Consider the following 15424-nt stretch of genomic DNA (forward strand, 5'->3'; position numbering starts at 1 on the left):
GTTGTTAAAACAAAAAGGAATTGTGAAGAGCTCCAAAAGGACTTCTCCAAACTGAGTGAATGGGTGGTATAATGGCAAATGCAATTCAAGGTAAAGCAGTGTAAACAATATATACATATTGGAGCAAAAAAATCTTAATTTCACATATGCGCTCATAAGTTCTGAACTGGCGGTGACTGACCAAGAACGAGATCTTGAGGTCATAGTGGATAGCTCAATGAAGGTGTTGACCCAGTGTGTGGCAGCTGTGAAAACAGTGAATTCCATGCTAGGGATCATTAGGAAAGGTACTGAAAATAGAACTGCTGATATCATAATGTCATTATACAAATCTATGGTGCAGCTGCATTTGGAACACTGTGTACCGTTCTGGTCGGCTCACCTGAAAAACGATATTGTAGAGTTGGAAAAGACTCAGAAAAGGGCAACCAGGATGATCAAGGGGATAGAGCGACTCCCATACGAGGAAAGGTTGCAGCATTTGGGGCTTTTTAGTTTAAAGAAAAGGTGAGTTAGAGGCGACATGATTGAAGTGTATAAAATTATGCATGGCATGGAGAAAGTGGAGAGAAAAGTTTTTCTCCCTCTCACATATCACTAGAATTTGTGGACATTCAATGAAGATGAATGTTGGAAGATTCAGGGCAGACAAAAGAAACTACTTCTTCATGCAGCGGAATTTGCTCCCACAAGAGGCAGTGATGGCCACCAATTTGGATGGCTTTTAAAGAGGATGAGACAAATTCATGGAGGGTAAGGCTATCAACGACTACCAGCCATGACAGCTGTGCTCTGCTACCATAGTCAGAGCAGCATGCTTCTGAAAACCAGTTGCCGGAAGCCGCAGGAGGGGAGAGTGTTCTTGCACTCTGGTCCTGCTTGCCGGCTTCCCATGGGCATCTGGTTGGCCAATGGGAGAACAGGATGCTGGACTAGATGGGACACTGGCCTGATCCAGCAGGCTCTTCTTATGTTCTTATGTGATGCTGGCTGCTCATAAAACTTCAATTTGAGGCAGGTTCTATCCTGCGGTGTACACTCTGAAGCACCAATGTCTACCAATGTCCCTGCACCTGAAACTTAAACAGTGCCAACCCACTCATTACATCACAAGGAATCGAGGACCCTGTGAGTGGGAAAAAAGTGGCCCCAAACAGCCATAAGCGGACACATTAAGTACATGATTCACTCTCCCCCACTGAACCCAACCAAACTTAAAAGTGCTTAGCTCTGGCTAGATCACACTGATTATCTATTTTTAGGTGTTTCTTTAGCTGAAGAATGCTAAAAGGTTTGGAGTAGATCTAAGCATGTAATTAAAAATACAGTAGCTCTCTGTGGAGATGGTGATGCTTAACAGCATTTAATTAAATTTCTGCTTCAAGAAAAAGTGTTTGAGTGGAAAATTTATGGCCAATTTGTTGATGCTGGCGTTCTAAATCCTTTTAAAATTAACTATTATTACTTTTCAGGTCAGATCCAGTTATAAGCAATGAGAGGAGACCTTCCAGATGTTTCTCGTTGCTTGGTATAGATCTGATTTTAACTGTACTGAACCAAGAGAAAGTGATACAAACTAAATAAAATGATGGTCAGGGAGAATGACACACAAAGCAAAGAGCTGCTAGCTGTTGCTGCCAACGTAGTTCTCATTGCTTAAGAGGGCAATGTTGAATTGAAACCCTTTTTAAAGTTTCTTCTCTGGATCATGATCAATATGTTTTAACCTGACCAGTTTCTCTTGGTGTAGGAATATGCAATAATCTGTATTATTTATTTATTTATTGCATTTGTTTACCACCCCATAGCTGAAGCTCTCTGGGCAGTTTACAATTAAAAACAAATATACAAACTTAAAAACACATTTTTAAAAAGCAATTTAAAAACACATGCTATTACAGAAAACTCTTCCAGTTGTTGTTTTTTTAAAGTCAAAAGGGAACCCCTGGCTTCAGGATAGGCCTGCAGTCAGATTTCATCTGGCTCTCCTGCCCTCATCAGCTGGAGGTGGAGAGCAAATGAGCAGGAAAAGGGCTTTGATGTTGTTTGTGCAAAATGTGGAATTGCAGCTCCTTCCAGGGCAAGAACAGCAAAAATGGTTCAGCAGACTTGTATTTCTTGCCAATATGCAAAATGTAGTCCATGCATCCTGCAAGTGCATGCATACAATTTTAAGCATGAAATTACATTTTGAAGTTTAAATAGCAGTAAAGCAGGGCTTCCAGGTTAGTTGCACACTGACCTTATTTGCTTTCTTCTGCTGAGATTATTGAGGCGGTTTTGCCTTTTGCACAGCCAGGACAGATAAAAAGTGTTGGAAAGCTTTTTATTTAAATAAGCAAACTGTTTTTAAAAAGTCTATGAATAAAATGAAAGGTGAAATTTGTGTGGAGTTACAAAAATTAAATATATGTTTCTGTTTCCATGAGAAATAGCTCCCCTCTCTCTCTTTGGTGTACACTAACAGTTGAAGCAAAGGTTTTGTAACTCATTAGTTGCCATTCACAGAACAAACACCTGGGAATGGGATGAGGAGGAGTGAATCTTGGGCGTAAGAGGAGGGAGTACTAAATCTAAAGAATTCTCACAATCATTAAAATGGCTCTCATGTCCATTCTTCTCCCTGTGTGGAAGCAGCCTCTTTTGCTTAGTAACCATAGCTTGGCTTAAGCATTACATGCAAACCGGGTTGTTTCCACGTGGGAAGAAAAAATGACATGACAAGCCTTAGTGTGAACGAGTAAACATGTGGGCTCCTGGAGAGGAGATTGTGGCCACTTTGCTTCTCCCCAGATAAGAACATAAGAACATAAGAAGAGCCTGCTGGATCAGGCCAGTGGCCCATCTAGTCCAGCATCCTGTTCTCACAGTGGCCAACCAGGTGCCTGGGGGAAGCCCGCAAGCAGGACCCGAGTGCAAGAACACTCTCCCCTCCTGAGGCTTCCGGCAACTGGTTTTCAGAAGCATGCTGCTTCTGACTAGGGTGGCAGAGCACAGCCATCATGGCTAGTAGCCATTGATAGCCCTGTCCTCCATGAATTTGTCTAATCTTCTTTTAAAGCCGTCCAAGCTGGTGGCCATTACTGCATCTTGTGGGAGCAAATTCCATAGTTTAATTATGCGCTGAGTAAAGAAATACTTCCTTTTGTCTGTCCTGAATCTTCCAACATTCAGCTTCTTTGAATGTCCACGAGTTCTAGTATTATGACAGAGGGAGAAGAACTTTTCTCTATCCACTTTCTCAATGCCATGCATAATTTTATACACTTCTATCATGTCTCCTCTGACCCGCCTTTTCTCTAAACTAAAAAGCCCCAAATGCTGCAACCTTTCCTCGTAAGGGAGTCGCTCCATCCCCTTGATCATTCTGGTTGCCCTCTTCTGAACCTTTTCCAACTCTATAATATCCTTTTTGAGATGAGGCGACCAGAACTGTACACAGTATTCCAAATGCGGCCGCACCATAGATTTATACAACGGCATGATGATATCGGCTGTTTTATTTTCAATACCTTTCCTAATTATCGCTAGCATGGAATTTGCCTTTTTCACAGCTGCTGCACACTGGGTCGACATTTTCATCGTGCTGTCCACTACAACCCTGAGGTCTCTCTCCTGGTCGGTCACCGCCAGTTCAGACCCCATGAGCGTATATGTGAAATTCAGATTTTTTGCTCCAATATGCATAATTTTACACTTGTTTATATTGAATTGCATTTGCCATTTTTCTGCCCATTCACTCAGTTTGGAGAGGTCTTTTTGGAGCTCTTCGCAATCCCTTTTTGTTTTAACAACCCTGAACAATTTAGTGTCATCAGCAAACTTGGCCACTTCACTGCTCACTCCTAATTCTAGGTCATTAATGAACAAGTTGAAAAGTACAGGTCCCAATACCGATCCTTGAGGGACTCCACTTTCTACAGCCCTCCACTGGGAGAACTGTCTGTTTATTCCTACTCTCTGCTTTCTGCTTCCTGCTTCTTAACCAATTTCTTATCCACAAGAGGACCTCTCCTCTTATTCCATGACTGCTAAGCTTCCTCAGAAGCATTTGGTGAGGTACCTTGTCAAACGCTTTTTGAAAGTCTAAGTACACTATGTCCACTGGATCACCTCTATCTATATGCTTGTTGACACTCTCAAAGAATTCTAATAGGTTACTGAGACAGGACTTTCCCTTGCAGAAGCCATGCCAGCTCTGCTTCAGCAAGGCTTGTTCTTCTATGTGCTTAGTTAATCTAGCTTTAATAATACTTTCTACCAGTTTTCCAGGGACAGAGGTTAAGCTAACTGGCCTGTAATTTCCGGGATCCCCTCTGGATCCCTTTTTGAAGATTGGCGTTACATTGGCCACTTTCCAGTCCTCAGGCACGGAGGACGACCCAAGGGACAAGTTACATATTTTAGTTAGCAGATCAGCAATTTCACATTTGAGTTCTTTGAGAACTCTCGGGTGGATGCCATCCGGGCCCGGTGATTTGTCAGTTTTTATATTGTCCATTAAGCTTAGAACTTCCTCTCTCGTTACCACTATTTGTCTCAGTTCCTCAGAATCCCTTCCTGCAAATGTTAGTTCAGGTTCAGGGATCTGCCCTATATCTTCCACTGTGAAGACAGATGCAAAGAATTCATTTAGCTTCTCTGCAATCTCCTTATCGTTCTTTAGTACACCTTTGACTCCCTTATCATCCAAGGGTCCAATTGTCTCCCTAGATGGTCTCCTGCTTTGAATGTATTTATAGAATTTTTTGTTGTTGGTTTTTATGTTCTTAGCAATGTGCTCCTCAAATTCTTTTTTAGCATCCCTTATTGTCTTCTTGCATTTCTTTTGCCAGAGTTTGTGTTCTTTTTTATTTTCTTCATTCGGACAAGACTTCCATTTTTTGAAGGAAGACTTTTTGCCTCTTAGAGCTTCCTTGACTTTGCTCGTTAACCATGCTGGCATCTTCTTGGCCCTGGCGGTACCTTTTCTGATCTGCGGTATGTACTCCAGTTGAGCTTCTAATATAGTGTTTTTAAACAACTTCCAAGCATTTTCGAGTGATGTGACCCTCTGGACTTTGTTTTTCAGCTTTCTTTTTACCAATTCCCTCATTTTTGTGAAGTTTCCTCTTTTGAAGTCAAATGTGACCGTGTTGGATTTTCTTGGCAATTGGCCAGTTACATGTATGTTTAATTTAATAGCACTGTGGTCACTTCCCAATCGGTTCAACAACACTTACATCTTGCACCAGGTCCCGGTCCCCACTGAGGATTAAGTCCAGGGTTGCCGTCCCTCTGGTCGGTTCCATGACCAACTGGTCTAGGGAATAGTCATTTAGAATATCTAGAAACTTTGCTTCTTTGTCATGACTGGAACACATATGCGGCCAGTCTATGTCCGGGTAGTTGAAGTCACCCATTACTACCACATTTCCTAGTTTGGATGCTTCCTCAATTTCATATCTCATCTCAAGGTCTCCCTGAGCATTTTGATCAGGGGGATAGATCGTTCCCAGTATTAAGTCCCTCCTGGGGCATGGTATCACCACCCACAACGATTCTGTGGAGGAGTCTGCCTCTTTTGGGGTTTCGAGCTTGCTGGATTCAATGCCTTCTTTCACGTATAGAGCGACTCCGCCACCAATACGTCCTTCCCTGTCCTTCCGATATAGTTTATATCCAGGGATAACCGTATCCCACTGGTTTTCTCCATTCCACCAGGTCTCCGTTATGCTCACTATATCAATGCTCTCCTCTAAGACCAAGCACTCCAGTTCTCCCATCTTGGTTCGGAGGCTCCTAGCATTAGCGTACAGGCACTTGTAAGCAGTGTCTCTCTTCAAGTGTCTTTGGCACTTGTGGTTAGGCCTGTGGTAATTTTGCTCTTCTGAATTTATATCCTGTGCCCCTGCTCTCGCAATGCCTACTTCTAGGCCTACCCCTTTTAAAATTTCATCATTTCTTTGGTTTTTATCCCAGGGGGGAGGTTTATTCCGAACCGGACCTTTCTCAGCTCCTGTCGGGTTTCCCCCCTCAGTCAGTTTAAAAGCTGCTCTGCCACCTTTTTAATTTTAAGTGCCAGCAGTCTGGTTCCATTCTGGTTCAAGTGGAGCCCGTCCCTTTTGTACAGGCCCGGCTTGTCCCAAAATGTTCCCCAGTGCCTAACAAATCCAAACCCTTCCACCCGACACCATCGTCTCATCCACGCATTGAGACTGCAAAGCTGGGCCTGTCTGGCTGGTCCTGCGCATGGAACCGGTAGCATTTCAGAGAAAGCCACCTTGGAGGTCCTGGCTTTCAGCATCCTACCTAGCAACCTAAATTTTGCTTCCAGGACCTCACGGCTGCATTTCCCCATGTCGTTGGTGCCAACGTGCACCACGACCACTGACTCCTTCCCAGCACTGTCTACCAAACTATCTAAACGACGGGCGATATCCGCAACCTTCGCACCAGGCAGGCAAAACACCTTGCGGTCTACACGCCCATCACACACCCCACTGTCTATGTTCCTAATGATCGAATCACCCACTACAAGGATCCCTCCACCCCCTGGAGATATATCCTCGGCACGAGAGGATAGCTGCTCATCCCCCAAGGAATGGGTCCCTTCTAAGGGATCGTTTCCCTCTTCCTCAGCTGGATGCTCTCCTTCCCCGAGACCATCGTTGTCCATGATAGCAGGTTTTGTTGCTGCACTGAGCTAAGCTATGGTTTGGCTTCATGTGTTGTCTGGATCCAGGCTCATGGTTTAGCTCTGTCCACACAAAACATGAGCTGTAGCCAAGGTTTGTTCTTGCCACTTGTTGTTTCTCTGGAGCAAGCTAAGCCACGAATCCAAGTTTGGACAACACACTAATCAGAAGCACATTTTAGCTCAGCGTAGCAGCAGAATGACTTGGGAGTAGCAAAGCAGTCGTAAACCAGAAGCTGACAAATTTGCTCATTCACACTAAGCCACAGCTTGGTTAACCGTTGCGTACAAATGAGGACAAGGTATGATCCTCTACCAGGCATTTTGAGAGTTGTGATAGTCAAGAGATTTCCTTTATTGGGATCACAGTGATATTTCAAGGCTAGATTAAACTGCTTGGTCTGATGATACAAAAAGATCTTCCTTTAGAAACTTGTGAATCAGACAGCCCAGTAATTGCAGCAGGAAGGACTTTTTTAAATGCTCTAGGGTGGTTTGCTACGCTAGATTGGTCACAAATGCTTGTATGAACATCTGAAGCTGTGTTATTCTGAGAACGTAGAAAGCTGCCTTATACCAAGTCAGACTACTGGTCCATCTAGCTCAGGCTGACTGGCAATGGTGCTCTAGGTATTCATACAACCCTAGCTAGAGATACCACAGTTTGAACCTGTGATCCATGCACTCTTACCGCAGAGCTTTGGCCCTTGGTCTAATTAGCCCTGGATTACCTACTTGAACTGACTCCAGCCTGAGACCCTTTTAGCTGAAGAGGTTGGGAGCTGAACCTGGGACCATCTGCTTACAGGTCAAGTGCAGAGCTTGGAAGTAATTCGTTAAAAAAATGATTAACTTGTAAGTCATTACTTTTTTGAGGAACTAGTGGGCAATTCCTTTACATTTCGATTGTAAGAGAATGAGGAGTAATTTTATTACCTTTATGGAGTAATTGTAATGTTTCCAGCATTACTTTTGGGCATTACTTGGAAGGGGTAAGCAGGGGAAGTCTTCTGCTCCTCTGATTTGTGGATGGAAATAATGTGCCTCAAACTGGGCTTCTGTGCAGCGTCGCTCTTCCCTCATGCTGTGTGGGTGGGTAGGAGGCGACAAGGGAGGAGGTGGAAAGTGAAATGGGGTGGAGTGGAGAAAACAATTGTTTACAAAAATGGATGGTGGTGGTGAAGAATGGAGGGGAGGGGAAAAGGAATCTGAGGGCAAGAACATGGATAAAGGAGAAGGAGGTAGCAGCAGAATGGAGATAAAGAATTGTGGAGGTGAAAGATGACTACGTGTGTGTATGTGTGTGCGTGCACATGTGCTTGGCACACAAAGTGGCCTCCGCTACCCTCTCTGGCTACTGTGCTGCATTTGCAGTGTTTTAACTTTTTTGCATCTCAGGGGAAAATGTTGGCTTGGATGGGTGTCCCCCAGTTGGTGTCAGGGCAGGGTCCAGGAGGTGGCTGAGAGAGAGAGATGACACTTGCTGGCTGAGATTGTATGTGTGTGTGTGTGGGGGGGAACTGCACTTGGTTTGACATGCAGAGATCTGAGCAGTGGCCTCTGCCCCTTACCAGTGGAGAGACCACCACTGCTATCTTACAGATAAAAAGAATTATTCTACTACCCCGTGTGTGTGTATTTTTAATGTAGTTTTAGGCGATTTAGGTGTGCAGCAGCCAAGGCCAGCACCTTGTAGGCACTCTAGTTTGTTTTAAAGTAACTTAAGTTATTACTTTTGAGTAACGGTAAAGTAATAAATTCCTTTCAGAACAATTGAAATTGTAATGGTAATTTATCCCTTTGTGGGGCCATGTAACGTAATTGTAATTTATTCCTTTTTGAAAGCAATCTTCCAAGCTCTGGTCAAGTGCTTATATTTTGAGCTACAGCTCCTCCCGTTCATGTTTTTATTTTCAAAAAGCAGTGATCCCCACCCCACTGAATAGTATTCCAAGCCTTGATTTTTCTTCTTGAACACACAGCTGTAAATCAGGAGGTATCTTATTGTCCTGGTTGAATTGCAAATCAAAATAAAAAATGGATGGAAGAGCAGAAATGTGGCTTGTTTATATTCAAGGAAAAGTATCAGCATGAAAATGCACAAGAGGAAAAGAAAAGAACCTCAAACGACTTGCCTGGTGGCAATTTTCTAAAATGGTTTCCCATTTTAACCTGGTTTCACAGGCGACTACATTCTTTTTATAATAATCTTCATCATCCTTTGCCAGCTTTGTTGCAGACTTCTCCAGGTTTCTGAGCAACTGAAAATGAAAATATAAATTTTTAACACTTCTTAAAAAGAGAGAGAACTGACTTCACTCACCAGAGGCATTGTTCTCATAGTTGTGTCAGCAAGTGCAAATTATCTTTATTTATGCTCATGTGAGGTCAGGAGAGGTACATCTTAACAGCATACCACAGTTAACAACATACTATGCACATAACATCATACAGAAAACTATTCATGTGTGAGTGTGGGGAGGAAAGCAGCCCTACTCTGTTTCACAATGCTGAAAGACCCCACTCCACCTCCCAAATACCTAGTAGATTGATGCTGCCGTTCTATGACAGATGTTGCTGAACTACAACTTCCATCATTCCCATGCTTGCTGGGGCTGATGGGAGTTGTTCAGCAACATCTGGAGAGACAAAAGTACCTCATACCTGTTCTATGAGAAACGTAAGAGCCCTGCTGGATCAGCGGCCAACCAGATACTATATTACTATAGTTATATCCCAAATTTCCTCCTGTAAGCTCAAGGTGGCATATGAGGCTCTCCTCCACCATTTTACCCTCATAATCACCCTGTGAAACAGGCTAAGCTGAGAGATAGCAACCGGCCCAAGATCACTTAGTGAGCTTCATCATCAAGTGGGGATTTGAATATGGATCTCCCCAGGCCTAGCTTAGCACGTAAGTGGCTCTGTGATTTGTCTAGTCTAATGTCTTTCTAAAACATCTAGGCTTATATTGCAGAGGAGATCACACTCTATCATGAGTCCTAATGTTACTGGCCCATGGGATTGTGGGATTTCCCAATTTAGGAACAGATATTCTCCTACACACATTCCACATGGGTGCAGACAGATTATCTGGCTGCATGCAAATCAAGCCTTCCTTTCAGAGGCAGGCGCTTGTCTGAAGTTTTACCTTCTTTTTGGTCTTTGGTGAGGCCAATGGTTGGGAGCTTTCTGTTTCACGGAAGAGGGCTTCGTGGTTCTTGGTCATCTCCTTTAATTTTTTCTTGGCCTGCCACCAAATGCACAGAAATTGGGATTAGAGCAGGTGAAAGAGAGAGAATATTTTTCAAGCTGAGCTCCAGTAAGGATCTGTCCAGCAATTTATTATGTGATGTCTTGATATTGTTCTCTGTCCAGACTCATCTTTTCCTGACAAAGGGCATTAGGGCGAATCTGACAGTAGCTATATTAAGAGTGGAGAGCGTCACAGCGTCTTGGAATAGTGAGTGCAGTGCATGGCACAAGGAGTCATCAGCAGGCAGAGTACAAGCGTTGTTGTTTTTAGTTATCCTACACTCAATTTATTGGCCGTTCTTGAGCATATCAATTAATCCTTGTGTTTATAATATGCTCTACAAAGGTAGTGATATCCACTGAGACCTCTGCTGAGATTTAGACAGCACACACACTAAACGGCACAGTCTCGCCAACAGCCACCTGGGCTGGAATTCTTGGGAAGGGTGTTTACACACACACATACACAGGAGGGGGGGAGAGAGAGAGAGAGAGAGAGAGAGAGAGAGAGAGAGAGTCTAATAGAATGATCTTGGTGATCTAGACTAGAATAGCAAAAGATGGACACCAGTTGTCTATGCCAGTGGTTCTGACTTTTTTTCTCCGAAGGACCACTTGAAAATTGCTGATGGTTTTGGCGGACCACTTAACTATTTTTCTCTCTGTTGCAGCAATCATAATATGCAGTGCTAGATATCTTGAATGGCATTTGTATTGCTTCCCTTATTTCTTATACTGTATTTTACTGCATTCCATAGAATTCAAATGTTAAGTGTTCTTTGCGTATATGCTGCGGATCACCTGAATGAAGAAGCCCACAGACCACCATTTGGAAACCTGTGATCTATGCAGTTCCAAAGGCGCACAAGCAAAAAAAATACTGGATGCCTAATACCTTTTCAGTTTATAGAAACACAGGGTGGAATTCAATGTAGTGCTAAGTCTCTTGTTCGGTCAGTGCAAGGTTTTCTCCTTGTGCAACAGAACATTCTTCCCCTCTCCTCCCCTTCCACCTCCTCTAAATCTGTTCCAGGGTTTTCCCCCCAACCTCTGGAGCAGATTTGGGGAGGGCACAGGGCACACACAGGGGAGGAGAGGGGGAAAGTCCTGTTGCGCAAGCAGATCTCCTTGCACTGATGAGACACGGTAGCTGAATACCACCAATAGGAAGCTGCCTTGTACCAGAAAAACTGTAAGCAGCTTTGTTAGAGGGGGAAAAAGGAGAAAGGGGCTGTAGCTCTTTGGCAGAGCACTTGATTTACATGCAAAAGGTCCTAGCTTCAATCCTCAGCGTCTCTAGGTAGGGCTAATAAAGATTCCCGTCTGGAGCTCCGAAGAGCCTCTTCCAGTCAGTGTAGACAATACTGAAGCAGATGAGCCAACGATCAGTGTAAGACAGCTTCCTGCGTTCCATTTTGCCTGTATATTTTCCTTTGCCGTATAATGCCCAAACAGAACAAAGTGTAGGGAACTGCTGTTCCCTTCCATATATGAATAAATACTGGTTTGTTAAATTATCTATATACCTGCATTATAATACAACCGCCCAATACCTTTCATTGCGCATCACAGGGCATAATCTAATCAAGAACGTCTTTGTCCCATTCATGTTAACTGAAATCAATGGGAAGAGGTTATTGTGGGTAGATCTAGTGGAGGCTGGTGCTCACTTGACCTGGTAGGGCTGCTATGGGAGGGTGGTAGATGAGGTTGGGGAGAGCGGCCAAGTTTTGGTTTTCTCCCCATCTTCCTCCCTTGCAAACATACTGTGGATACCTAAGCATTCCAGTTTTGCATACAGCACCTAACTAAACTGTACAGTGTCTTGTTTTGGTTCAGAAGGGATCGCGGCTGCTCTCACAGCAGAATCATGGATAACAGTTGTTGCCTAAAGATTTCTAGAGTTACTTTTTTAAAATAAAACCAATCCTATAAACTGTTAAGTTCTTATTGTTCAGAGAAAAAGATATGGCGGGGGGGGAGGGACAAGAAGCCAAAATGTCTTTCACACCATATGATCTGTTCTGAATACTGTAGCAAGGCATTCTACAAGTTTCTCTGGTACTCCACTGATGTGGGGACTCAGACATTCACACGAAGTATATTGAAGTCTCTTGCTTTTTTATAAAAGCAGGGATTTGCTTAACTCAAAATTCCTTCTCCTTTGGATCAACTACATTTACACGGGTTCCACCTCTCCACTGAAAGTGAAACCGGGGCTGGAAGTGTGCAATAACTCCACACATGCTCTGCTAATTAAATTACCAATGCTAGGATATCTGCGTTATCAACTAGTCTGCTGCTCTCTTCTCCCCCAGCCCCCACCATTCAAATAAACATCTGGTCTTCTTCAAAGTAATCCTAAACTTTTTGTTTTAATTAAAATAATTATAATAAGTTCTCGCTCTTATCCCTGTGGGGGTTAATTATCTTGCATAAGCCTGTATCACATTTTCAGATACTTTAAATAAAAATAAATAAATAAATAAAGGTCCAGTCCAGCCCAGTCCATTCTTGGGGCAGTTTGCCCTCAAGAATCTCCCTCTCACCCTGACAATAAAAAAGATCATGCACACTGGAGGTTGGGGGCTATTTGCCACCAATAATCTCCTCTTCCCTACAATCTGGCAATAAAAAGGCCCAGTCCAACCCATTAAGAAACCAGATTCCCCCCTTAAGATCCCAGCCAAACATTTTTGGGGCAGTTTGCTATCAAGAATCTCCTCTTTCCCCCACCCTGACAATAAAAAAGGCCTAGTTTGGCCCATGAAGAATCCAGATTTTCCCCTACCCCCTTATGATGCCAGCCAAACATTTTAGGAGGCAGTTTGCCTCCAAAAAGTATCTCCTCTCCCTTCCCAACCCCCCTACAATAGATAGGGTCCAGTCTGGCCTATGAAGAAACCAAACCTGCTTTTAGAGGAGCTTACCACCACTCCTCTCACTGATATGTCTATATCTGAGCATGCTCAGAACCAATGTGTGATTCAGGTAAGACTATCAAGTGGGCTGCTCCCTGACTCCTCCCTAATTTGCGTTAGAGAGGCCTCTTAACAACAGATGAAGTAGAATCCATCTAAGAGGACTGACAAGCAGGCAGACCAAAGGGAGGGATCTCTTTGCCATAGCTACACTTTTGGATTAGGATTGGCTGAGTGGTACAGAGAGCTGATTGGTCAAAGAACAAGAAACTGATTGGCCAGAGAACAGTAGGTTGACATAAATGTTTGCAGAGCTTCTCTAAGTCCAAACAAAACTATGGATGTGTGCAGAACAAGGAAGAGTGTGCTGCTTTGTGATGTTGGGGAAGTTTTTAAAAAATTGCTTGACTTTCTCATTGGGAGGTAGCCCAAGTAGCCCCAATGGACCAGCCTCCACTTGGTACATCATGCCCAACATGCAATAACAAAAAATGAGAACTTGCCTTTATTTGTTGACGCCAGTTGCTGATGACCGTGTCCTCTGCCTTCACAGCTGTGTTATCTAACTTATGGAAGAGAAACACAACAATATTTAAAAAGCAAATCATTGTTCCATTGTCAGGTTTTGTTTTCTACCTTTCGAAGTGTCTGACGCCACATAGGATGCATATCCAGAAGTAATTTGACCCAAGAACATGTACCCACTTTGGGTTTTTTAAGCTAAGCTGGGATCTAAATATTTTAAATAAAATAATTTGTAGGGTAGGTGGAGAAAAAACATCATCAAACCAGATTTGTAAGAGGCTACTTTTGGAAAAACAAATCCTCATAGATTTATGTTGCAATCCTGCTTCTGTTGAATCAAAAGAAAGTCACCCATTGACTTTAATGGAACAGAAGCGCAGCCTTACTGAGAAACAAAACTTTGTACATGATGCATCAGCATCTGCACAGACATTGCACTCGATCCTCAGAAAAGCAAAGTGATTTGAACTCACTGCTTTTTTCCTCTTCTCATGTTCCTCCAGGATGTGATTTGTTGGATTTATTGCTTCTGCCTGAATGGATTTGCCAAGTTTCCTGGGTACAGAACATAAAATATACACACCTGCTGCATTAACATTTGCCTTCTCAAAAATTATTTGCCAGACAACCATAGAGGGAATAGTTGTAAATATTCTCCATGCTATCCCAGAGCAGGCAATAAAAACTGCAGTGTTTATTGTACAGGTTTTGAGACCCTCCCAGCCCTCAGTGGACTTTGAATAATGGACCAGGCTGTACTTGTGATGTTCCTATATTAATGTATATATGGTAAGTGTTGTTGTTTTAGAAGATACATGGTAAGTGGAGTGAAAGAGGGGGAGTGAATGGGCAGTAGAATGCAAGATGATTGGCTGAGTGTTTAAAATGGCTGAATGTATAAAAGGAAGAGTGAGAGTGGAATGGGGGGGAGAAAAGAAAGAGTGGATTGCTTGGTGGGGTTTGAGAGAGTTGTTTGCCAGGAGAGAGTGGAGAAGGAGGGAGGTGGAGTTCGGATTAGTATTGAGTAAAACCATATGCTTATGTGCCTTAAGAAGAAATCTTGTTAATCTTGTTAGCTTTGTTATCTGTAATAAATACTTAATTTGGTTTACCAAAGGCCTGATCCTTGGCTGGGGTTTCACAGACCAGAAGGGAGGGTAAGGTAATGACCAAGGCTGAAGGGGAACTGTAACAAATGGTGGCAGCGGTGAAGAGAATAACAATACCAGTATTCAGAGTCTCTGGGAATACTAGTATTGGGACGTTACTGGTGGTTGCCTAGCAGGGGGATCTGTTGAGATCTGTGCTAGAGCGGATAGGTAAACCATAAGAGAGTGCGGTCCGGACTGGTGGAGTCCCTGGTGGTACCTAGAGACAGGCAGTAACCACGAGCAGGTAGGAACCTGACAGGGAGAGCCAGGGAAGGACGCATCACAGTACTCACCTGTGCAAATCAGAAGCCGATTTCATCTCCTCGGAAACACAAAGCCAAGCACTGCAAATATAACTTAACAGAGACCAAAAAAAAAGGAAGGAAGGAAGGAAGGAAGGAAATGTAGTCATTTATATTGGCCTGAGACACAATACATTTTTAACCAGATCTGCATGTGTTTTTTGAATATTATGTTAGTTTTGTGCAACTAACTTGGAATCATACTAGTTCTACAACTGCTGTTTTGCAAGAAGAATTGCAGGTGTTCTGCAAGCCATTGCCTCATAGAACTGACTACATGCATCTTAAAAATGGGGGTGCAGACTTGAAACTTTTGCCAGTTGTTTTGGGGAAAAAGACAAACAGCTATGTGGCAAAGCTCCATCTGGCTCCAAAGTACATATGAAGCTCCACCAAAGAAATGGCTGACCCATTCTCTTAGAGATTAGAGATTTCATTGCCCATACAGAAGATCCCATTCTATTGTATCAAACAGGGCAGCCAGTTCTATGTATCTGAGTCACTTCTATACATAGTGCTAGGTCAGAATGCAGCAAGGCAGACCTTTCTCTGAGCAAGGGTTTTCCATTGTCAGACACAGAAGAGGAAAGGACC

General features: G+C 43.2%; 1 protein-coding gene across 1 annotated transcript in view; it reads right to left on the bottom strand.

Annotated features, from left to right (window-relative positions):
- Positions 1-15424, bottom strand: part of NOSTRIN (nitric oxide synthase trafficking) — a 52585-nt gene that overhangs the window by 18463 nt on the left and 18698 nt on the right. Inside the window, exons 4-8 of the mRNA XM_061608577.1 lie at positions 14822-14884; positions 13851-13932; positions 13356-13418; positions 9828-9926; positions 8812-8937 (exon numbers count right to left, since the gene is read on the bottom strand). Coding sequence (XP_061464561.1) covers positions 8812-8937; positions 9828-9926; positions 13356-13418; positions 13851-13932; positions 14822-14884 — 433 coding nt within the window. The remainder of the gene's footprint in view (positions 1-8811; positions 8938-9827; positions 9927-13355; positions 13419-13850; positions 13933-14821; positions 14885-15424) is intronic.

This window comes from Rhineura floridana, chromosome 2 (assembly GCF_030035675.1).
Source record: "Rhineura floridana isolate rRhiFlo1 chromosome 2, rRhiFlo1.hap2, whole genome shotgun sequence".
NCBI classification, from domain to species: Eukaryota; Metazoa; Chordata; class Lepidosauria; order Squamata; family Rhineuridae; genus Rhineura; species Rhineura floridana.